A 25,660-nucleotide genomic window follows, 5' to 3' on the forward strand; every position below is an offset into this window, starting at 1 on the left:
TTTTCCGCTCAGTTAATGCATCAGTTAGTCCACTGCAGTGCCCCCTAGGGTGCCCGCTTGGTGTCCTGGCATGTCAGGGGGACCAGTGCACTACGAATGCTGGCTCCTGCCATGACCAAATGACTTGGATTTGGTCGTTTTTGAGATGGGCATCCTCGGTTTCCATTATGGCCGAAAACCGGGGACGACCATCTCTAAGGTCGACCTAAATGATGAGATTTGGGCGTCCCCAATCATATTATCAAAACGAAAGATGGACTTCCATCTTGTTTCGATAATACAGGTTCCCCACCCCTTTGCCGGGACGTCCTTAAAGATGGGCGCCCTTAGAGATGGTCGTCCCCGTTCGATTATGCCCCTCCACGTACACTCCCTTTGTAGATACCAACTATTTATTTATTTAGATTTTGCTCACACCTTTTTCAGTAGTAGCTCAAGGTGAGTTACATTCAGTTACTCTGGATATTTCTCTGTCCCAGGAGGGCTCACAGTCTAAGTCTGTACTATGTAAGTTTTAGCGGGTATTTGCAGAATAGCGCTTAGGCGGCATACTGGCATATACACACAGAAGTGCATATATACGAGCATATGTGCTAGTATGCTAAACATTTATGCATGTTGGCATCTAGTTTATAGAATTACCCCATAACATTTAGGCTGCAGATTTTCAGGGAAGTCCAAATGAATGAATGACAGCAGATTTTTTGGAACAGTATCTGAGTCAGACTCCATTTCATCTGATTTTCCAATCAACAGTTTCTATTATTATTGTTATTATTAGCTGGGATGCAGTGGACTGATTAAGTACATTTGAATCATGATATTCGCAGCTGTTAGCCTGGATTTGAAGCCATTCATAGAGCTTTGTGCGTCTCTTCTTAGAAGGAATACATTTCTTTGTGCATATCCAGTCGCTGACTGTTTGATTACGTTGTGTCACAGGATGGAAATGTGTGGTCCTCTGTTAACTGCACTATCTGTGCTTGTGTGAAAGGCAAGGCAGAATGTCACAAGAAGCAGTGTATTCCCATCGACAGCTGCCCTCCTGTGAGTACTCTGTTTATTAAGGATGTGCACAGCACAAGAATTTCTGGTTCATTTTCAGTTCATTTGGCATTTTCCACCAATTTTAAGATGTTGTTTCCGTTCATTTCATACTGTCATATTAACAAACCTATTTAATGTGCCTGATCAACTTAATGTGTGGTTTATGTTAAATCATTTTAGACACACTAAAGTTTTCAAGTCACAAACAAACCAAATGTGTACTAATGAATGTACATCCCTATTATTTATCAGCTGGCTCTAGTAGATGCCACATATTGCCCTTGACTTACAGTTTCTGTAAAGAGCACTCTATATCTTTATGCAAGTTTTGTTATTTTTTTCAGTGTACTATGGGGTCCTTTTACTAAGGTGCGCCAAAAAATGGCCTGCGCTGGTGTAGAATCATGCATTGAGTGCGCACAAGTCCATTTTTCAGCGCACCTGCAAAAAAGGCCCTTTATTTTTTTTGGGGGGGGGGCAAAAATGGACATGCGGCAAAATGAAAATTGGCACGTGTCCATTTTGGGCCTGAGACCTTACTGCCACCCATTGACTTAGCGGTAAGGTCTCACACGTTAACTGGGCGGTACTCGTCACCGCGCGTACAATGCTGATTGCCGCCCAGTTAGCGCCGTGCACCAGAAAATAAAAAATATTTTCCGGAGCACGTAGTGGATGCGCGTCAAAAGTGAATTTACCACCTGGGTCATGCGGTAGCTGAGCGGTAATTCAAAATTGATGTGCCTACACAGCTGAGTAAAAGGGAAGGGAAATGGAACTTGATATACTGCATTTCTGTGGGTTTTGGTTTTTTTTTTGCAACTACATTCAAAGTGGTTTACATATATTCAGGTACTTATTTTGTACCAGGGGCAATGGAGGGTTAAGTGACATGCCCAGAGTCAAAGGGAGCTGCAGTGGGAATTGAATTCAGTTCCCCAGGATTGAGGTCCACTGCACTAACCACTAGCCTACTCCTCCCCTATAGTGCTGGTTTTCAGATTCTTTTACCTGCTTTTTATTTCATCTTTCTTTAATTTGAAAGGTGCTCTGTCTTCTTACTCATTTCTCTAACAGGATCTCTTTTCTACTGCAAGAAAAGACTAGCACTTACTTGCTCAAGCATTTATGACTGTCCGCACCTTAAACTACCTTTACTCTGCATTGTCTTCTTCTCTCAAGCTTTTCACCGTTTTAGCCATTACCTTTCCTTTTCTCTTATTTCAGCAGCCCAGATAATTTTCCTCAACAGTAAATCCAATAGACTAGTTTATACTTTGGCTCGGTCCTCCCTCTGCTTTCATGCCACGAGCAGTCAGCTGAACACATCTCCTGCATGAGTCCCACCTATGCTGAACGAGCAGCACTTAATTCAGCCAGTGCCCTTTGGCCGCTAATGTCGGCTCTCCTTGTCCAGCACAGGCGGGACTCATGCAGATGTCTTGGCATCCCTGCCAGCAAAGCTAATATTTTATTGTGGAGTGGCGGCAGTGGTAAGCGGGAAGGGGACAGAATATCGAGCCCCCTCAGTCCACCTTTGGGAACCCCCAAAAATGGACTTCTGTCTATGGCCTTGGTTTATACTCTTCACTTCCTACCAGTGCTGATATACACCATTTGAGGAACATGATGTCTTCCTAAATCATTATAAGGGGCATAATCGAACGGAAACGTCTATCTCCATGGGCGTTTATATCTGAGAACGGGTCCGTGAAGGGGCGGACCAAACTGTATTTTCGCAAAAAATAGACGTCCATGTTTTATTCAACAATTTGTGAGGTGGGCGTTTTTGTTTTTCAGCGATAACGGAAAATGAAAGCGCCCAGCTCAAAAACGAATAACTCCAAGACATTTATTCGTGGGAGGGGCCAGGATTCATAGTGCACTGGTCCCCCTCACATGCCAGGACACCAACCGGGCACTCTAGGGGGCACTTCTACAAAAACAAAAAAAAAAGGTAAAAGAGCTCCCAGGTGCATAGCACCCTTCCCTTGTGTGTTGAGCCCCCCAAATCCCCCTCAAAACCCACTGCCCACAAGTCTACACCATTACAGGGTGAAGGGGGGCACCTACATGTGGGTACAGTGGGTTTGGGTGGGCGGTTTGGAGGGCTCCCATTTACCAGCACAAGTGTAACAGGTGGGGGGGGGGATGGGCCTGGGTCCACCTGCCTGAAGTCCACTGCACCCCCTAATAACTGCTCCAGTGACCTGCATACTGCTGCCAGGGAGGTGGGTATGACATTTGAGGGTGAAAATAAAAAGTTGTGAAACGGCATATTTTGTGGTGGGAGGGGGTTTGTGACCACTGGGGGAGTCAGGGGAGGTCATCCCCGATTCCCTCCAGTGGTCATTTGGTCATTTAGGGCACTTATTGGGGCCTTATTCGTGGAAAAACAGGGTCCAGGAAAAGTGCCCTAAATTCTCGCTACAAACGCATATTTTTTTTCCATTATCGGTGAAAGGCGCCCATCTCTGATCGGCCGATAACCACGCCCCAGAACTGGCTTCACCACGCCTTCGACACGCCCCCATCAACTTTGTCCGCATCCGCAACGGAGTGCAGTTGAAAACGTCCAAATTCGGCTTTCGATTATACCGCTTTATTCATTTTTGTGAGATAAACGTCTATCTCCCGATTTGGGTCACAATATAGGCGTTTTTCTATTTCGATTATAAGCAGGTATGGCTCCCAAAGTGTAAAGGACTGCTGTATTCTCAAACCGTGAACCTTTTGAAAGCAGTGCAGTTCCACAAATAAATTTCGAATCTGTGAGGATGAGTTGCACTTTTTTCTGATCCATGTTCTCCCCTACTTAATGTACACACTGTTCAATTCATGTATATATGTAGTTTATCAGCGTTGAAGAGTTGCTGTATCTAGTGCAACTTGCTCAAATGTAGCATACACATATTAGTTGTTGTAAAACCAAACACAGAACATAAAAAAAATAAATAAATTAAAATGTGTCCCAGTCCTAAAAATGTATGAAGTAAAATGTGATTGTATTACTTATCTTACTTTTGGGAGAAAGTATGGGAGGAAACCCTGCTACTGAATAATGTACTGTTTTGACCTCTGAGGGCAAATTGGGGGGGGCATCTTATATCCACATGTTTGGTTTGTTTATTGACTTATAAAAAAAAAAGAATTCATGACATCCACAATGAATATTCATGAGAGATATTGGGGTGAACATAATTTTCCATCAATTTCTGATTTCAAACACGGGTAAATAACTCCTGCACACCAATGTTGTATTATTAAATGCAGTTTGTTTTTTTCTAGCAAAAAAGGTGCTGGTCTTCAAATGCTAGGGCACCCTTCAGGGGTGGGGTGATCACTGAGAGACCTATCCCACAATAGCCAGGCCCCCTGCAACCAGTCACAGAATCTATGACAAGGCAGAATTGGTGTGTAGAGCCTGAGCTCTTTCATTAGAACTTGGGGTCCATGGGTCAATTTTAGCAAACAATGGAAAAGGTCCCAGTACTTAGTACCCCCAATTACCCCCTCAAAAAAAGCCCTAAATATATGTCAAAAGTATGTTCTTCTTACAAATTAAAAAAAATACTGTTTTCTTTAAACCAAGGTGTTTCTGAAAAATGTGTGCCCATGTGTAGGAGCTTTTACTTAAAACTGAAGAATACAGTCCAAAATCAGCTGTTTCATTAATAACTACTACTACGCAGCATTCCTGCTGTCCGCCTTCCATTATGATTAAATTCTGCAAGTTTAAGTACAAGAGGTCTTCAGGTATGAGTCCTTTTGAACTAACTAGATCCCACAAAAAGTTTCTCATTCACGATTCGAATCCTTTGAGTACCTGGATCCCGACACAGCTCTGTGTTTCGCAGTATTGCATCATCAGGGGGCAGACTTAAAACATGCTGAAACTCACTCACAGGCGCTACCCCGAGCTGGATATATCAAACAGGATACCTGCAAAATGACACCGGTCTCTTAAAGCGCTGAGCAATTATAGGCACACATAAATTTAGCAGTGGAATTTGCGCCTAAAATTTACGGACAGTCTGAAAAAGGTGGTGCGGAAATGGGAGGATCATGGGCGTAACGGGGGCGTTTCTAAAATTAACGCTTGCTGTTATAGAATAACAGGGATATGTGCCCAATGTAGGCACATACATTTGCACCACATTTCAGTTGGTGCAAATGGCCATGCCTAAAGTTAGGCATGATTTCTGGGAGTAAGTGCTATTTTATAAACTGCGCTTAACTTTAAGCATGTCTTATAGAATAGTGCTTTTTTTGGCGCCATATATAGAATTCACCCCAAAATGCTTTGGTGGCAATTCTATAAATTGGCACTTCAATCTAGGCAACCCAATACCCTGTGCTTACTGCCAATTCTGTAACAGCATTTTTGCGCCAAGTTCCATTCTAGAATGCTGGTGTAAGTGGACATTGGCATGCCCATGTTTAGGTGCACTCTCTTATGCTATGTCAATGACAGGCGTAAGTGATGCACCAGTTTATAGTAATTGTATAAAGTATGTGTCTACCTGGGAGACACGCCCATGGCCCTCCCATGCTCCACCTATGTGTGCACTCCCTTGCATTTAGGTGTTACAGAATAGTACTTAGTACACGTGGAGGGGCATAATCGAACGGGGACGACCATCTCTAAGGACGTCCCGGTGAAGGGGCGAGGAAACCGCTATTATCGAAACAAGATGGGCGTCCACCTTTCATTTTGATAATATGGTCGGGGACGCCCAAATCACAACATTTAGGTCGACCTTAGAGATGGTCGACCTAAATGTTGAGATGGTCGACCTTAGAGATGGTCGTCCCCGGTTTTCGGCCATAATGGAAACCGAGGAAGCCCATCTCAACAACGACCAAATCCAAGCCATTTGGTCATGGGAGGAGCCAGCATTCGTAGTGCACTGGTCCCCCTCACATGCCAGGACACCAACCAGGCACCCTAGGGGGCACTGCAGTGGACTTCACAAATTGCTCCCAGGTGCATAGCTCCCTTACCTTCGGTGCTGAGCCCCCCAACCCCCCCCCCCAAAACCCAGTCCCCACAACTGTACACCACTACCATAGCCCTAAGGGGTGACGGGGGTCACCTACATAGTAACATAGTAACATAGTAGATGACGGCAGAAAAAGACCTGCACAGTCCATCCAGTCTGCCCAAGAAGATAAATTCATATGTGCTACTTTTTTATTTGTACTGTCCTCTTCAGGGCACAGACCGTATAAGTCTGGCCAGCCCTATCCCCGCCTCCCAACCCCCAACCCTGCCTCCCACCACCAGCTCTGGCACAGACTGTATAAGTCTGCCCAGCACTATCCTTGCCTCCCAAACACCAGTCCCGCCTCCCACCACCAGCTCTGGCACAGACCGTATATGTCTGCCCAGCACTATCCCTGCCTCCCACCACCGGCTCTGGCACAGACCATATAAGTCTGCCCAGCAGTATCCCCGCCGCCCAACCACCAGCCCCAGCACAGACCGTATAAGTCTGCCCAGCACTAGTCCCGCCTCCCAACCACCAGCCCCAGCACAGACCGTATAAGTCTGCCCAGCACTAGTCCCGCCTCCCAACCACCAGCCCCGGCACAGACCGTATAAGTCTGCCCAGCACTAGCCCCGCCTCCCAACCACCAGCTCTGCCACCCATTCTAGGCTAAGCTCCTGTGGATCCCTGTGGGTACAGTGGGTTTCGGATGGGTTTTGAAGGGCTCACATTTACCAGCACAAGTGTAACAGGTAGGGGGAGGATGGGCCTGGGTCCGCCTGCCTGAAGTGCACTGCACCCACTAAAACTGCTCCAGGGACCTGCATACTGCTGTGTTGGAGCTTGGTATGACATTTGAAGCTGGCATAGAGGCTGGCAAAAAATTAAAAAAAAAAAATTTTAGGGTGGAAGGGAGTTGGTGACCACTGGGGAAGTAAGCAGAGGTCATCCCCGATTCCCTCCAGTGATCATCTGGTCAGTTTGGGCACCTTTTTGAGGCTTGGTCATGAAAAAAATTGGATCAAGTAAAGTCAACCAAATGCTCGTCAGGGACACCCTTCTTTTTTCCATTATCGGCCGAGGACGCCAATCTTTTAAGTACGCCCCAGTCCTGCCTTCGCTATGCCTACGACACCCCCCCCCCCCCTGTGAACTTTGGTCGTCCCCGCGACGGACTGCAGTTGTGGACGCCCAAAATCAGCTTTCGATTATTTATTTATTTATTTTAATTTATTTGTAGCATTTGTATCCCAAATTTTCCCACCTATTTGCAGGCGCAATGTGGCTTACATTATGCCATGATGGCGATCGTCATTTCCGGGTACAGAATTTCAATTGGTAATACATTTAGTTGTATGCATACATGGTAAAGAGGAATACATTGTGGTATTGCATACAAATGATTTTGCATCAAGGTGCATACATACATGGTACAATGGAATGCATTATGGCATTGCATAGAGGTTTCTAAGTGATAAAATGAGTTGTAGCATAAGTTAGGTCATCGACTATAGTTCGTGTAAATTCTATTTATTTTGTATATAAGATGGAACATTATGGTAAGCCTTCCTGAACAGGTTCATTTTCAGTAGTCTACGGAAGATTGTTAGGTCATGTATTGATTTTATGGCCTTCGGTAATGCGTTCCATAGTTGCGTGCATACGTAGGAGAAGCTGGATGCGTATGTGGATTTATATTTTAGTCCTTTGCAACTGGGGTAGTGGAGATTGAGGAATGTTCGAGATTATGCCAATTTGGGCGACCCTGAGAGAAGGACACCCATCTCCCGATTTGTGTCGGAAGATGGGCGCCCTTCTCTTTCGAAAATGCCCCGATAGGCACTTACCTGATAATTAATGGCACCTTTGACATGCCTACATGGGCGCTTTCCTCTAGGTGCTACGTTATAAAATTGCCTCTAATGTTTTGTCTTTTTATTGAAAGGTTATATGTCAAGACAATTAAACAACTAAACTAAACTTCTGACTCTTCAGGTTCCTCCTGCAGAAATGACTACAGAGAAATAAAAACAAAGCAAAACAAAATAAAACTAGAGTTCTTACCACACACTTACATGTCAGGTCCAACGCGAGTGGTGCAGCCAGACAAGGCAGAAATATGGAGGAATGCAAAACTTGCTTCCAGTCCTCCATCTCCTCTCATTGGTGGAAGTGAAGCAAGTGGACAGGGTCACCTGAGTGAGTCTCACAGGATGCTGCTAGACCTCATTGCGCTCCTGTGCCAGGGATCTCCAGTTTGAAAAGTAAAGTTCTAAAGGCATAAATCACATTAAACAGCACTAGGAAGCAGGACAACAATACTCTACAATATGTCTTGGAACTGAAAGCATGCCATCTTAGCACATGTTTATTCTTTTGCACTTGTAAAAAGAAGATTTGACTGAACGTGTTTCACTCTTGTGAGCTGAAGAAAGTGCCCTTACATCTGTAAGCATTAATGTGGTGAACATTCAACCAACACAGTGATCATATTAATTAAATTTGTCTATTCAGCACCGCTGTACCCTATAGACAGCAGTGCTGGATATATTTCTTTATTAGGATTTATTTACTGCCTTTTTGAAAGAATTCATTGAAGGGGGGGGGGTACAGTAAGAATAAATCAAACATAAGCAATTGACAACTACAGCAGTAAAAATATTCAAAGTATGGCAAAGTACAATGGCATATGTACAATGTGGTCACTGCGCCAACAATATTTATTCAGTGTAAGCCTGCCACTCAGGAGACCTAAACTGAATGCATAATGTATCCTTATAGCAACTGAATATCGCTGAAAACTGGATAAAGTGAAAGCCCGCCTTTGTTCCACCCCAAACCTAGCCCCATGTTATACAGGGCAATTTGGTCAGATTTTCAGCCCGATAATATCCATGTAATTTTTTAAAATATACAGATAACAAAGTTATGCAATCAACAGCCACTGGGAAATGTATAACTTCATTTGAATATCAGACCTAACGTTGTTACAAGCACATTCTGTTGCTGTGAACTCTCTGTTACTTTGGATCACCATTTATATAGATGTTATAGGGTTATTAAAAACACTGCTTTGTTCCCCCATTTAGGGTAAAATTCTGAACAGAAAAGGATGCTGTCCAATTTGCACTGAAAGTGAGTATATTCTTTCTATTTAATTTCTGCCTGTTAGGGTTAAATTTAAAAAGGTGATTTCATGCTTATAAACCAGTGCACACATGTAAAATACTGCTTATAAAAAAAGAACCCTGCATACAAATGTGTGTGGTGACAAGATTGCACATACTTATTATGTGACTATAGTGTAGGCATGTCAGAGGGTGAGTTTTGGGTGGAGTCTCGATTTATTCACATACTTTATCAAAAAAATATGTTTGTGCATATTGTACACAAACATTTACATGTTACATAAGTACATAAGTATTGCCATACTGGGAAGGACCAAAGGTCCATCAAGCCCAGCATCCTGTTTCCACCAGTGGCCAATCCAGGTCACAGATACCTGGCAAGATCCCAAAAAAGTACAAAACATTCTATAGTGCTTATCCTAGAAATAGTGGATTTTCCCCAAGTCCATTTAATAATGGTCTATGGACTTTTTCTTTAGGAAGCCGCCCAAACCTTTTTTAAACTCCGCTAAGCTAACCGCCTTTACCACATTCTCTGGCAACGAATTCCAGAGTTTAATTACACGTTGAGTGAAGAAACATTTCTTCGATTTATTTTAAATTTACTACATTGTAGCTTCATTGCATGCCCCCTAGTCCTAGTATTTTTGGAAAGCGTAAACAGACGCTTCACATCTACCCGTTCCACACCACTCTTTATTTTATAGACCTCTATCATATCTCCCCTCAGCCGCCTTTTCTCCAAGCTGAAGAGCCCTAGCCACTTTAGCGTTTCCTCATAGGGAAGTCGTCCCATCCCCTTTATCATGTTCGTCGCTCTTCTCTAAACCTTTTCCAATTCCACTATATCTTTTTTGAGATACAGCGACCAGAATTGAACACAATATTTGAGGTGAGGTCGCACCATGGTGCGATACAAAGGCATTATAACATCCTCATTTTTGTTTTCCATTCCTTTCCTAATAATACCTAACATTCTATTTGCTTTCTTAGCTGCAGCAGCACACTGAACAGAAGGTTTCAACGTATCATCAAAGACGACACCTAGATCCCTTTCTTGGTCTGTGACTCCTAACGTGAAACCTTAATGACATAGCTATAATTCAGGTTCCTCTTTCCCACATGCATCACTTTGCACTTGCTCACATTAAACGTCATCTGCCATTTAGACGTCCAGTCTCCCAGTCTCGTAAGGTCCTCTTGTAATTTTTCACAATCCTCCCGCGATTTAACGACTTTGAATAACTTTGTGTTGTCAGCAAATTTAATTACCTCACTAGTTCCTCCCATCTCTAGGTCATTTATAAATATGTTAAAAAGCAGCGGTCCCAGCACAGAGCCCTGGGGAACCCCACTAACTACCCTTCTCCATTGAGAATACTGACCATTTAACCCTACTCTCTGTTTTCTATCTTTTAACCAGTTTTTAATCCACAATAGAACACTACCTCCTATCCCATGACTCTCCAATTTCCCCTGGAGTCTTTCATGAGGTACTTTGTCAAACGCCTACTGAAAATCCAGATACACAATATCAACTGGCTCCCCTTTATCCACATGTTTGTTCACCCCTTCAAAAAAATGCAGTAGATTGGTGAAGCAAGATTTTCCTTCATTAAATCCATGTTGACTTTGTCTCATTAATCCATGCTTTTGAATATGCTCTGTAATTTTGTTCTTTATAAAAGTCTCTACCATTTTGCCCGGCACTGATGTCAGACTCACCGGTCTATAATTTCCCGGATCTCCTCTGGAACCTTTTTAAAAAATCGACGTTACATTGGCCACCCTCCAATCTTCCGGTACAACGCTCGATTTTAAGGATAAATTACATATTACTAACAATAGCTCCGCAAGTTCATTTTTCAGTTCTATCAGTACTCTGGGATGAATACTATCCGGTCCAGGAAATTTGCTACTCTTCATTTTGTAGAACTGCCCCATTACATCCTCCAGGTTTACAGAGAATTCATAGACTCGTCAGCTTCGAATACCATTTCTGGCACCGGTATCCCACCCAAATCTTCCTCAGTGAAGACTGAAGCAAAGAATTCATTTAATCTCTCCGCTATGGCTTTGTCTTCCATGATCGCTCCTTTTACTCCTCGGTCATCTAGAGGTCCAACCGATTCTTTTGCCGGCTTCCTGCTTTTAATATACCTAAAAAAAATTTTACTATGTGTTTTGGCCTCCAACGCAAACATTTTTTCAAATTCCCTCTTAGCCTTCCTTATGAGCGCTTTGCATTTGACTTGACATTCCTTATGCTGTTTCTGGTTTAATATTTTTATTCGTTTTCAATACAATACAAACAGGAAACAATAAGTAGATAAGAGTAATATGAGGCAACTACAGAAAATGGTAAAAGTGAAAAGAGGAAAGAAGAAGAAGAAGAAAAAAAAAAAGAAAAGTACATTGCTGTAGGCACTTAAGTAACAATAGCTAATGACATTTAGCACAGCACGTTATATTAGGAATTGTTGAAGTAAGATACAATAGGAGACCATTTCTCTTCATGTAGGGCAAACGTAACTGATTTTTTTGTGAGGTACGCTTCGTATTTATAAGCTTGGAGCAAGAGATTCCACCATTCTTGGTATGTGACTTGAGCTAATGACTTCCAGTGCAAAAAGATTACCTTCAAAGCCAAAGAAAGCATAATGTGAAGAATTGCGCACTCATTAGACTTTAAGCTATTCTGGAAGCATTGGTCTTTAAGCATCACATACTTATATGACATTGAGCTTGGAAGGTGGAAACCATCTACCAATAGTGACCAAATGTCTTTCTAGTAGTGCTGAATACATGCGCATTCAAAGATAAGGTGTTTAAGGTTGCCGGGCTGAGACTGACAAGACCAGCAAAGACTGGAAGTTGCGGGGTCAATCGCATGCAGTTTAAGAGGCATCCATATTGCCCTATGCATGAAGAAGAATAGAGATTGTAATGTCGACGAAGATTTGGAGCATTTGAACAAGGATCTCCAAGTCTGCTCTCATAAGGCATCTGAGATAGACTGCTGAATATCTTCTTCCCAGCATTTACGCAGGCCTGTGCATCCAGTGAGGGAGCTTGTGAGCATAAGCTTGTAAATATGAGAAGCAACATGACCCGTATGCTGAAGCCAAAGGTTAATGGTGACAATTTCAGGTGTTTGCGGCATATGTTGAATTTGAAGTTTACTCTTTTTAAGCATGGAAACTAAGCTGCAACCATTGATAAAATTGAGAGTCTGCTAATGGGAATTCCTCTTTCATTTCCGAGAAGGACTTCCACATTTGGCTATTGAGATCAAAAAAATCTTTGAGGGCCCATATTCCTATGCGTTGCCACTGAGCCCAGGAAACCTGTTTCTGGCCAATTTTAAACCTAGGATTGTTCCAAATGGGCATAAGCGAGGTACTGTATGTAAAGATAAAGAGTTGTCAAAGGAAGACAATAGCTTATGGGTAGTTCTAATAATTGGATTGGAGACAAGCGCCCGAGGAAGACGCATGCCAATTAGGTGTGTATGCGATATAGGTTCAAGAGTGGAATGCTCAAAGACTAGCCATCTGGGCAAAGAAAGTGCGTTCGAAGGGGCAATCCATTTCAGCCCCTGATGCAAAACAAGTACTTTAGTATATTAAGAAAATGCTATGTGCAATAACTGAAAAAATATAAAAGTTGTTTAAAACTAAAAATGGAAAAAATTGGAGAAAATACATCTAAGGATTGATGAGGATTGCGTTACGCCCCTTTTCAGATATATGCTAGGCTCATTCAGCCTTATTAGAGGAAGATGCGCTGATCTGATAGATCCTTTAAGAACACTATGGTTTCCGAACTCAGTGGATTGTTTTCTGAAAGACTATATTGATGGAATAATAGATTGAAGTAGAGCATTTATCTAATAGGTTATTATTTCCAAGTGCATAACTGTAGATACCCTTGGAAAATTTAAGAAGCAAAGATTGTTACTCCATGCAAAATTTTCAAGGGTCTCACATTTATTCCTCAGGTAAGACAAATCTTTAACAAAAGAAGTCTGCAAGTTCTGAATACCAGAAAAGTCATTAATTTGATCCACCCTGCAGGACACCTTCACCTCTGTTTCAGCTTTTCCTGCTTTCAATTCTACTTGAGAAAGGTTCTGTGTAACAGCACCAATTTGTGAAAACAGAGTTTTCCCCAAATCTGAAATTAATAACCATAAAGAATCTAATGTATTCTCAGTGGGCTTATTGGGACTTTTTTTTTAAGTATTCGAAATAAATAAATTCATATTCCCCCCATATTCAAAAGCAGATCGGCACCTGGCCAGTTAAATACACCATAACCATGTGAGGGGAAGTGTGAGAGGGATTTGGTGGTGGTGAGGGGGGGGGGGGGGGGAGGGGAAGGGACATCCTGTTCTGGATTGATGCATGTAGTGGTTGTGTGTTTCAAAAGTTATTGTAGGGTTATTGTGTTGACTAAGGTTTTATTTGTGCTTATGAAAAAAGTTTCTATAAAAATTCAAGGTTATAAAAACCAGAAATACCCCATAACCGGCTATCCGGTGATAATCAGTGGGAGATGGCCAGCTGTCGCCTACTGAATATCACCAGGTAGCAGCTAGCAGGTAACTGGCTATATGCCAGTTTCCAGCCACACTTTAGTGGCAATATTTGGCCATGTGAATATGTGGGATACCTTTGGCTGGTTAGAAGTTAACTGGTTAAGCCTGAATATGAACATAGTCAATTATCTTCTAACCGGCCAAAAATAAACTGGATATTCAGTGTTGGTCACCTTAAACAGCCCAGCATTGAATATCCAGATTTAGTGGAGAACTTGGCAGTTAGCCAGGCTCACTCCTATGGTCTAAATATCGGGCCCATAGAGATCTTACTGCAGCACAGTAAGGGGGTAATTCCATAAGGAGCTGCATGTAAATGCTGGTATTGTAGTCATTTATGTGAGTATATGAATACACACATAGGTAAGTAGCCAAGATGGCTATATTGTGTAAGTATGTGCCAAGATGCAATGGCACGTACTTTGCAGATGGGCGTTCATATAGATGGAGTGTGAGTGGGGCACATATTTACATTTGTAGATGATAAAATCTTATACACGTGTTCTTTAACAACCTAAGCGCGAGCTTTTACACCAACTCAGTGGTAATTCATCACACCTACAATATAGGTATGTGTTTGACGTGTTACTCTAGTATTCTATAAAGAAAATCAAGTGTCTTCTTTATAGAATAGGCACCCTGTTATAGAATAAACCTCTACATGCCTAACTTCAGTGAGAAGCCAGAGAAAAGAAATGCAAATGAGGAATTAGCATGAACAAAAGAAGAGTTACCAAATTCAGAAGGATTTTATAAAAGAAGAAGAAAACAGGATAGACAAGGCAGATAGGAATTACAGTAGATTAAGGGGCTCTTTTATTAAAGTGTGGTAAGTTTTGTTGTTACTATAGATTAGTTTCAAAACCTAACGCACAGTAAGTGCAAAGACTGTAGGGTAATTGCAGGGGAAGTGCTCAGCACCCACACTATCTGCCACTGCATGTAAGGTGGTGTGAACCCACTAAAAATAAATAAATAAAAAACACAAGAAACTGTCACAGTGACCCACCCTTCTGATATATTTCACCCCAATCCAATCCCCTCCTGTCAGAACCCCTAGCACCTCCTTGACATCCAATCCCCATCAAAGTCAGCCCTTTGTTGCCCACTGACACCAATCCCCCTGAAACCTCCCTCATAGCTGATTTCCCCCCAAACCCCTGACATCCAAACCCCCCCCCCCCCACCTGACTAGAGAGCCAAGTGGCATCCACAACAAAGAAAATGTTCCACTCAATGTGGAAACTCAAACGCGTGAAACAATTCTTCCCGAGGGAAACGTTTCGCAACCTGATACAATCAATGGTACTAAGCTACTTAGATTACTGCAATGGAATTTATGCGGGATGTAAAGAACAAACCTAAAAGAAACTTCAGACCACTCAAAACACGGCAGCTAGGCTTATATTTGGTAAAACGCGATTTGAAAGCACAAAACCCCTCCGCAAAAAACTACACTGGCTCCCAATCAAAGAACGCATCGCCTTCAAAATCTGCACCCTGGTTTACAAAGAGGGGCATAATCGAACGTGAACGCCCATCTCCATGGGCGTCTATGTCCGAAAACGGGTACGTGAAGAAGCGGGACAGAACGTATTTTTGAAAAAAATGGGCGTCCATCCTTTGTTTCGAAAATACGGTTTGGACAGACCAAATGCCATGGATTTGGTCCTTTCTGAGCTGGGTGGGTTTTTTTTTTTTTTTTGCCATAATGGAAAATAAAAATGTCCAGCTCAGAAACGTCCTAATCCAAGCCATTTGGTTGTGGGAGGGACAAATGTACAACACTGCCATAGCTCTTAGGGGTGAAGGGGGCAACTATATGTGGGTACAGTGGGTTTCAGAGGCCTCCCATTTACCACCACAAGTGTTGCAGGTGGGGGGGGGGGGGGGATGGGCCTGGGTCTGCCTGCCTGAAGTGCACTGCAGTACCCACTAAAAGTGCTCCAGGGACAGGGCTTGTTGCTGCTGTATAACCTTGGCACACCAGTTGACACCTGAAGACTAATCTAGCTGAAAATGTCCTTTATTTGAATAAGCACCTTTACTCACAGTTAACTGCAGATCAGAGGTTGTGCCCCACTGGCAACGAGTCTTGCAGTAGGTCCAAGCTGGCAGAATGGTGTACAATGCCCTCTTTCAGTAACATTCAAGATAAGAACTAAGTGCTATAACAGGGTGTAGCTGGGTCACCCATCCAGGGCCCAGCCAGGCTCAACCCTGCTTAGCTGCCTTTTCCTCTACACAACTGTTGCCTTCACTCCACAGCAATCTGGCTCCTCTGAGCCTTGGCTCCAGGCCCTGTGAACTCCCAGGACTTCCTCCTCCCTCCGTTCCTTTCACAGAGGCACATTCAAAGCCCAATGTTTATAAGTAAGAGCTTTTATTTTCTTGCTTCAAATCAATAAAACACCCTTCACTCCAGGTTGTTTAGGCTAGCAGCCCAGAGCACAATTCAGGTTCAACACAGTCAAACTCAGGTTCAAAAACAGTCCATATAACTTCACTTCACTTTAGCTCAGATTACTTCACTTAGGGATCAGTACATTATCAGAGGGAAAAACCAAATAGCTTGGTAGGTTGCAGCCCAGACCTTTTTAGTATGAAACAGTCTACACAGTCTTTCTTGCACCTTCTTACAGCACGGTTACACAGCTTTATTCCCACCTGGTTCAGGCTGGGGTTTCAATTGTGCCCAGCTCTCTTTCTCTCCCACAGGCTGCACCTGTTTCCTCTTTAGTAGAGATTTCCCCCAGTGCCTCAGCCTCTCTCCTCTGGTCTTCCACCAGTCTCTCAAAGGTACAGCTAGCCACCCTCTTACAGCAGCTTTTTGGGTTTGAGCCAGGGCTCCAATCTCCATCTGTTCCTCCCCTAGTCCTTCAGTAATCTCCATTTTATCCTCCTCTTCAACTTCCCCCGCCCCCAATCTCTCCAGCTGGCCCTCATCACCTTCCTCAGAGACCATTTCCCAATCTTCTATCTCCTCCCCTAACTCTTGCACAGCAGGGTGGGGAAGGATTCTGGGACTGGTAGTTCCTCCCCTTCTTCCTTAACCCAGCCAACCTCTCTGCCTCTGGTAGCCCAGCTTTCTGAATGTGGGTGTTGTGCACATGAAATCTGCCCCGTTGGGATTCCCCGGCTCCCTGTATCCCCTTTCTTCGTGCCTTCCCGGATCCCCTTTCACCTGCACTATCACAGTGGCTAACACATGAACAGGATCTAAAACTGGCTTACAAAAATGGCCACTACCTCATGGACTACCGGAAACAAAACAGGGCACACCCTGACCCAATAAGCAGAGGGAAAAGCACCATGGGAGTATAGCCTACCAACTACCAACATCGTGGGCATTTAACACAAGCTAGTGGAATCACGGAGCCCAATACCCTACACCTACCACAATGCATTGCTGATGTGACTCTGCAGTGCCCTTAACAGAAAAGGTGTCACACTCACCCGAGACCCACATCAGAACCAGGGAAAGGCTGTCAGAGGATAGAACACATTCTGCTGTCATGGAGGTGGGTACGGAATTTGAGGCTGCCATACAGAGTGACAAAAAAAGTTTGTAAAGTGTTTTTTTTTTTGGTGGGAGGGGGTTAGTGACCACTGTGGGAGTCAGGGCAGGCGATCCCCAGTGGCCATCTGGTCAGTTGGGGCACTTTTTTGGGACTTGTTCGTGAAAAAAAAGGGTCCAAAAAAAGTGACCCAAAATCGCGGTAAAAACGTTTTTTTTTCCAATTATCAGCTAAAGACGCCCATCTCTCCTCGGCCGATAACCACGCCCCAGTTCCGCCTTCGCCATGCCTCCAACATGCCTCCGTCAACTTTATTCGTTCCTGCGACGGAGTGCAGTTGAAGACGCCCAAAATCGGCTTTCGATTATACCGATTTGGGCGCCCGCGAGAGAAAGACGTTCATCTCCCGATTTAGGTCGGAATATGGGTGTTTTTCTTTTTCGATTATAAGGTGGAAAATCATCTACGGAGAAGCCCCGAGTTACATGACACACTTGATCGACTTACCAATTAGAAACACATCCAAATCAACATGATCTTATCTAAATCTGCACTACCCAAGCTGCAAAGGACTTAAATACAAAACAACTTACGCATCTAGTTTTTCCTACATAAGCACACAACTGTGGAACGCATTACCAAAAGCCTTGAAAATGACATACGATCACCTAAACTTCTGGAAATCACTAAAAACCAACCTGTTTAAAAAGGAAAGGCATACCCTACCGAGCCAACTTAAATGCCTAATGTCTGCAACACAACCAAACTAAAGCACATAATGGAGATAACACAACTCTTCTGTTCTCTGATTCCCTAATATGGTTGTGATCTTACCACAACATCACCCTGTATTTGTTCAAACCGGAGCCTGCAAACGCCTCTCTGGTACTATGTAAGCCACATTGAGCCTACAAATAGGTGGGAAAATGTGGGATACAAATGTAACATAGAAATAAATAAATAAATCCCACCTCTGAAGTCTAAAACTCTGCCCTTGGGTCTAAGCATCTCCTCCTCCATGACTCCCCAGGAACTACCCAAGATTCACCGTTGGTAGTCTGGCAGTCCAAGGCAGGAGTAGTCCCCATTCACTCCTGCCTGGGACTGTGCCAGAATCCAAAATGGTGACGACCCCTACGGGTACTACAACTTGGAGGCATCCTCCTTAGAAGGAGAAAATCTCTGTATATTGAAGGGTGCTCCCTAGTGATGAGGCTACTGCTAGTGGTCATCATCACCATTTTGGATCCAGACACAGTCCCAGATGGGAGTGGAGGGAGAACACTTGCACCTGGATCCACTGAACTACCAGCGGTGGACCCAGGTGGGTCTTGGCGGGGGTGGGGGTGGGTTGAGGGTTGACCTCTAGGGGAAGGAACCTAGGCCCAGGGGTAGGTTTTATACTTTGAGGGTGGGGCTTGAGCCAAGGGAATCGGGAGGTTTGCAGGGGATATTGAATTGGGCAGGTGTGGGGGGGACAGATCGAATATCAGGAGTATCAGAGATTCAGGGTTGTCCAAGGGGGATTGGAGAATGGGAGAGATGAAATGTTGGAAGGGTGTTATGAGGGGATCAGCGATGGGGGCGATAATGAGGAATTTAGGTAGGGGGTATCAGCCATTGGGGGGTGCTGCTATGGAATCTCTTCTGACAGCAGCCACACTACTGAACTGCTGATAGTGAAGCTGTACCTACCACCTTCTCTTGAGATGGTGTTAAGAGCAGTTGCACTATCTAGCCTGTGGTACTGCTCTGCATGCTATTTTTCACTGCTGCCCACTCCTCCGCACTGCCCTGGTCATGCCCACACACTGTTTGTTCCATGTTGAGCAGCTGGGGCAGGATTTTCATCACGCTGGTTGTTTAATGTATGTTAGATGTTAGTGCAGGTTCACGCTAACATTTAACACGTAGAAAACGCCACACTAACAGCTTAGTAAAAGAGCTCCTAAGGCAGATGTTTTAGAGTGAATAGTGCAAGAAATTGATTGAAAGGGAATATATTAGACCAAAGTTTTTCAATATTCTCCTGGAAGCACATCTAGCCAGTCAGGGTTTCAGGATTACCAGAATAAATATGCATTACATAAATTTGCATACATTGCAGTTCCTTTTCATGCAAATCTATTTTATGCAAGTTCGTGGTAATCCTGAAAATCTGACTGATGAGGTGTTCCTCCTGGAGACAAATTAAGAAACCCTGCACTAGACAATAGGAAAAGTTGAATAATAGAACCAAGGGAATGATGATAAAGTCAGTTCTCTGCTCTGTGTGATCTGTCTGTGAGTGTAATTGCCAAGAGTAGAGCTGGGTGAGCAGATTGTGAACAGTTTCTATTTGATTATGGCAATATATATGCCAGGAGTATGCATGAAAAAAGGGTCCCCCAGGCAATACCTGTAGTTGTCAAACTGAGGATTTTTGTGCTTTCAGTTTCAATTTTGTGTGTTTATTTTAACAACAACTAGTCCTGATCATGCTTTTGTTTCCCACTCATCTGCAGAGCCTGGAGTTTGCACTGTATTTGGAGACCCCCACTACAATACTTTTGATGGACGGACTTTTAACTTTCAGGGGACATGTCAATACGTTTTGACAAAAAATTGCTTCACCTCTACCTTTCCCTTTCAAGTGCTAGTAAAAAACGATGCCCGTCGGACCCGCTCCTTCTCCTGGACCAAATCTGTGGACCTTGTGCTCGGTGGGAGTACTGTCAGCCTCCAGCAGCATCTGTCAGTGAAGTGGAATGGGACACGGATATCACTGCCCTATGAGACGCCGCACTTTCAGGTTGACTTGGAGGGCTACTTGCTAAAAGTGACAACCAAAATAGGTGAGTCTGAACACTCTGCTTGATTCACTCCTATCAGATCGTTCAATGGAAGGAGCTGAGCTGTTCTAGCATTCTTTTTCAGTGTCCCCAAATAACCCTAGCCATGAAAGGCCAGAACATTATTTTTTCCTAGTACTCCAAACATTTTTAAATTCAGTGCAGTACGCGATCCTCTTTGAACACCCTTTCTTACCACCATAGAAACATAGTTCTAATCATCTCAATTGCTAAATTGGAAAACCTTAAAGCATTGTTCTGACTCCAATCCATGATTAATTTTGCTTTAACAAAGGATGTATAGAAAGACTGGTTTTTGTTTGAAAATGGTTAAAAGAAAATTTGGCAGCATGCACATGGGTTTGTGGAGCTATTCAGAAAACTAAAACTGAAGCAAGTGACTTTGGGGCCCTTTTACTAAGACACCTAAGCGTCTACACATGCACCAGTGCGTTCCAAAATGGAGTTACTGCCCGACGACCGCATAGCTCTTGCGATAATTTCATTTTTGGCACATGTCCGATACACACATCTGAAAGATATTTTTTACTTTCAGATGTGCGTAATGGACGCGTACCAAGTGGCATTTTACACGTGTAGGTCATTACCGCCCGGTTACCACGTGAGTCTTTACCGCTAGGTCAATAGCTGGCAGTAAGGTCTCAAACCCAAACATTTTTCACAGGCGCGCTGTAATATGGATTGGCCCAAAAACCGCGCCTACACTACCGCAAGCCATTTTTCATCATGCCTTTGTAAAAGGACCCCTTTAAGCGTTATGTCAAACTGGTTTACTGGAGCAGCAGAAGTACAAACCCAAGTGTTGAGTGGGCTCTAATACATTCATATAGTGGTCTCTGACTCTCTCATCATGCATGGATATACTGGAGCCACCAATCTGCTATTCGTCTCTATGGCAAGGCCTTCACTCTGTGCTAGTCTGCAGCAGGCATAGAACTGTGTGATGAGCTCATACTGCTAAGTTAGACCATTATTGAGTGGAGGAGTGGTTTAGTGGTTAGGGTGGTGGACTTTAGTCCTGGGAAACTGTGGAACTGAGTTCAATTCCCACTTCAGGCACAGGCAGCTCCTTGTGACTCTGGGCAAGTCACTTAACCCTCCATTGCCCCATGTAAGCTGCATTGAGCCTGCCATGAGTGGGAAAGCATGGGGTACAAATGTAACAAAAATAAATATTAACTGGACTTAGACCATTATTACATGGACTTGGGGAAAATCCACTATTTCTGGGATAAGCAATACAAAATGTTTTGTACTTTTTTGGGATCTTGCCAGGTATTTGTAACCTGGATTGGCCACTGTTGGAAACAAGATGTTGGGCTTGATGGACCTTTGGTCTTTCCCAGTATGGCAATACTTATGTACTTAAGTGTAACATCCCAGGAGCATATTGGCTCACTTCTTGGTCTTTTAAAACGTTTATATTCCACTCTTCCCACAGCAATGGTCCATAGTGGCTAACAAATAAAATGTGCATAATAGAAGAACAAACAAACAAATATGGTCCCTCTTGTGTGGTTGCCAGGAGTCAACTCTGACTCAAGGGCACATCTGAGCCCTAAGTACATAAAGTAAATGAATACCTAAATATAGAGAATTATTACACTAGGCACCACCAAGTTCTTCAACATCATTGCATTTCAGGTGGTAGAACGAGAGGACATGAAATGAGATTGAAGGGGGGCAGACTCAAGAAAAATGTCAGGAAGTATTTTTTCACAGAGAGAGTAGTGGATGCTTGGAATGCCCTCCCGCGGGAGGTGGTGGAAATGAAAACAGTAACGGAATTCAAACATGCGTGGGATAAGCATAAAGGAATCCTGTGCAGAAGGAATGGATCCTCAGGAGCTTAGTCAAGATCGGGAGGCGGGGCTGGTGGTTGGGAGGCGGGGATAGGGCTGGGCAAACTTATACGGTCTGTACCAGAGCCGCTGGTGGGAAGCGGGACTGGTGGTTGGGAGGCGGGGATAGTGCTGGACAGACTTGTACGGTCTGTGCCAGAGCCGGTGGTTGGGAGGCAGGGCTGGTGGTGGGGAGGTGAGGATAGTGCTGGGCAGACTTATATGGTCTGTGCCAGAGCCGGTGGTTGGGAGGTGGGGCTGGTGGTTGGTGAGGCGGGGATAGTGCGGGGCAGACTTATACGGTCTGTGCCCTGAAGAGCACAGGTACAAATCAAAGTAGGGTATACACAAAAAGCAGCAAATATGAGTTATCTTGTTGGGCAGACTGGATGGACCGTGCAGGTCTTTTTCTGCCGTCATCTACTATGTTACTATGGATTGTTTTAAATTCATCACCAGATACAAAATATGTCAACTCTGGAACTAGTTTCAGGCTATGAAAGTGGCCCTAGCCACATGTTTAATCTAATTCTTCATAGAAATGTCAGAGTTCAGCATAATCTCCAGGTTCCATATCTTATTAACAAGAGGAAATGAGAAGTTGCCAGTAGGACGTATCCCCATCCAAAATATTAAGAACCAGTTTGTCTGAAGTCATCCAAGACTGAACTGGGCCACACGTGTTTACATTTATTTCATTCTTAACCCTTTCATGCCCCTTGTTACCATATGGCAAACTGAAATACCTTAAGCATAATGGACACAGAAATATTATAGACGTGAAAGGGTTAATATACTGCCTTTTGTGTATCACAACAAGGCAGTTTACAATAATAAAAAAGGAAAATGAAAAGAACTCCACAACAGTTAATTTTTTTTAAAAAAAGGAGAATAGGATAGGAGAGCAGTAAAACGCCAAGCCATGCATTCTGCCTCTCAGGCGGCATCCCCAAATGCCTGAGTAAATAACTACAACTGCTGCTACTTATCATTTCTATGGTGCTACTAGTCGACGCAGCGCGGTACACTGAACATGTAAAAAACAATCCCTGCTTGACAGCTTCCAATCTAATCAAGATAGACAAACAGGACAAATAAGGGACTTACTTAAGGTGGGAATGATAAAACAGACATACCGGTAGATACTGAACAAGTGAATAGGAGTTAGGAGTACAAAGCAGCCTCAAAAAGGTGGACTTTTAGCCTAGATTTTTTTTTTTTAATGCATTTAAATTTTTACAAGTCATATACAAACTTGAACCAGCAATATGGAACTTAAAATTGTAATTACAATTATACTTTTGAAAGAAAAACATTTCCCCCCTCCTTAGACCACTATAGAAAGGGCCACATGAAAGAAAATACATGGAGAAATATTAAGAAAAATATAAGAATAATATAGCTTAGCACCCATCTATCCAAACTAAATATACCCGAATAATTGGTTCTAGCCAGCAGCCAATTTCTTCATTTTTATAAATTCACTAAGATGTTCAGGCTGAAAAAAAATGTATTTTATCCCCAAGAATTTAATCACACATTTACAAGGATAGTTGAGATAAAATGATGCTCCCAGAGCTAAAGTTTCAGCCCTGAGAGCTAAAAAAGCTCTCCTTCTCTCCTGGGTTGATCTAGTTACATCTGGGAACATCCATATCTTTTTCCCCAGGAAGAGTGTCTTTGCGTTTCTAAAGTATAAGCGTTTAATTGCCTCCAGATCTTGCTCAAATACAAACGTCACCATCAAAGTCAACCTTTCAGATTCTTCAGATATAGAAGCCTCTTTTAGCCTAGATTTAAGATGGCCAGAGCTGGAGTTTGACGTACTGACTCAGGAAGTTTATTCCAGGTGTGTGGTGAAGCGAGATCTGGAGTTGGGAGTGGAGGAGAAGGGTCTTAAGAGCTACTATATAGTTCAAACTGGAGGTGAGTAGGAAGCAAATTCCATCATGAAGGGCCAAGGAAAAAGAAAGCACTTGCTGAGTGGATTCAAGACGAGCAGAGTAAACAGGAGGAATGACTAAATGGAAACCAGAGGAAGAGCCAAGAAAATGAGATTTAAAAGAAGTCACTAACGTTGCTAAATAAGAGGGACACCCAGTATAAAGAGCTTTGTGTACCAAAGAGAGTATTTTAAATTGAATCCTGTAGGACACTGTAAGCCAGTGATGTTGCATGAACAGAGGGATTACGTGATCAAAGTTTGAAGCATGATATAGGAGCCAAATACAAGTATTTTGCACAGATTTTTTTTTTTTTTAATTTCAAGAAGTCTTTATTAAAGTATGTAATACTGAGTAAGAGATTCAGAAGATCAGCATAAATGGTATGGGAGTAATCAAGGCATGAATTAACAGTGGCATATGAGTTGTGATCTGATGTCCAGAAGACTACATAGAGGGGCATAATCGAACGGGGCGGAGCCAACCATATTTTTGAAAAATATGGCCGGCCATCTTTTTTTTTTCGATAATACGGTTGGGGCCGGCCAAATCTTGACATAAATGTTGAAATCGCCAGGTTTGAGATAGCCAGCATCAGTTTTCGCTGATAATGGAAACCGAGGCCGGCCATCTCAAAACCGGCCAAATCCAAGGAATTTGGTCATGGGAGGAGCCAGCATTTGTAGTGCACTAGTCCCACTAACTCAATGTAAAAAGCCCTTCCCTTACCGATCTGGAAAGGAAATGGGCATACATGAAGGAAATTGCATGCAAATGAGCTGCTCGCTATTAGCTCATTTGCACACAATTTCCTTCCTAAGGAGAGGAAGCTACGGCCGTCCAAAATGTTTCTGTGAGAAGAACAGCCATGCCTTTGCTATGCTTCTGATACCCTTTTTATTAATTTGGATTTTGGATCACAAGTAACAGCAGTGGGGCTTGAACTGGTCACCTCTAGATTGCAAAACCAGTGCTCTAACCACTAGGCCACTCTGCCATGCCTCCACTCTATTCGACTCCCTTGAAATTTGGCCATCCCTGTGGGGGCAGTTGAGGACGTCCAAAATGTTTGAAAGAAGGACTTCCACGCCTTTGTTATGCCTCTGCTGACACATACATACCTCCCCCCCCAGGGACCTGCATACTGCCCCCCAACCCCATAGGGATGGCCAAATTTCAAGGGAGTGGCCTAGTGGTTAGAGCATTGGTCTTGTAATCTAGAGGTGGTCTGTTCAAATCCCTCTGCTGCTACTTGTGATCCAAATAAACAAATAAAAAGGGTGTTAGAGGCATAGCAAAGGCATGGCTGTCCTTCTCACAGAAACATTTTGGACGTCCTCAAGAATGCACATCCTTAGAGGGGGACAGCAAGGAGAATGAAGGAACAGCCACTGTTATTAGACAGTGATATGCAACAGAAAAGAAGTTTGCAAAAATGAGAAAATATGCTATGGTAAATATTCCAGAGAATATGGTAAATATTATTTTGATTTCCCTCCCCCCTCCCATTTTCATCTTTGTGGCATATTTTTCCCACACATTCTAACTGTAATTCTTAGGCATAAAAAAATTCTTTGATTTCTGGTAGTGGTGTGATGTACAGTGAAAGGAATGTACCCTTTTATGACCAAATATAGCTTTTACTGACACTCATTAGAGCTCTCAGCACAAATTCCAATAGGCATCATATATTTCTAGTGTTATAATAAAGCTCAGGTGGAAATCATATAAAAGGATTAA

General features: G+C 43.2%; 1 protein-coding gene across 1 annotated transcript in view; it reads left to right on the forward strand.

Annotated features, from left to right (window-relative positions):
• Window positions 1–25,660, forward strand: part of BMPER (BMP binding endothelial regulator) — a 429,657-nt gene that overhangs the window by 229,995 nt on the left and 174,002 nt on the right. Inside the window, exons 10-12 of the mRNA XM_030204510.1 lie at window positions 943–1,047; window positions 9,128–9,173; window positions 19,789–20,118. Of these exons, the coding sequence (XP_030060370.1) occupies window positions 943–1,047; window positions 9,128–9,173; window positions 19,789–20,118 (481 nt within the window). The remainder of the gene's footprint in view (window positions 1–942; window positions 1,048–9,127; window positions 9,174–19,788; window positions 20,119–25,660) is intronic.

This window comes from Microcaecilia unicolor, chromosome 1 (assembly GCF_901765095.1).
Source record: "Microcaecilia unicolor chromosome 1, aMicUni1.1, whole genome shotgun sequence".
Lineage (NCBI taxonomy): Eukaryota > Metazoa > Chordata > Amphibia > Gymnophiona > Siphonopidae > Microcaecilia > Microcaecilia unicolor.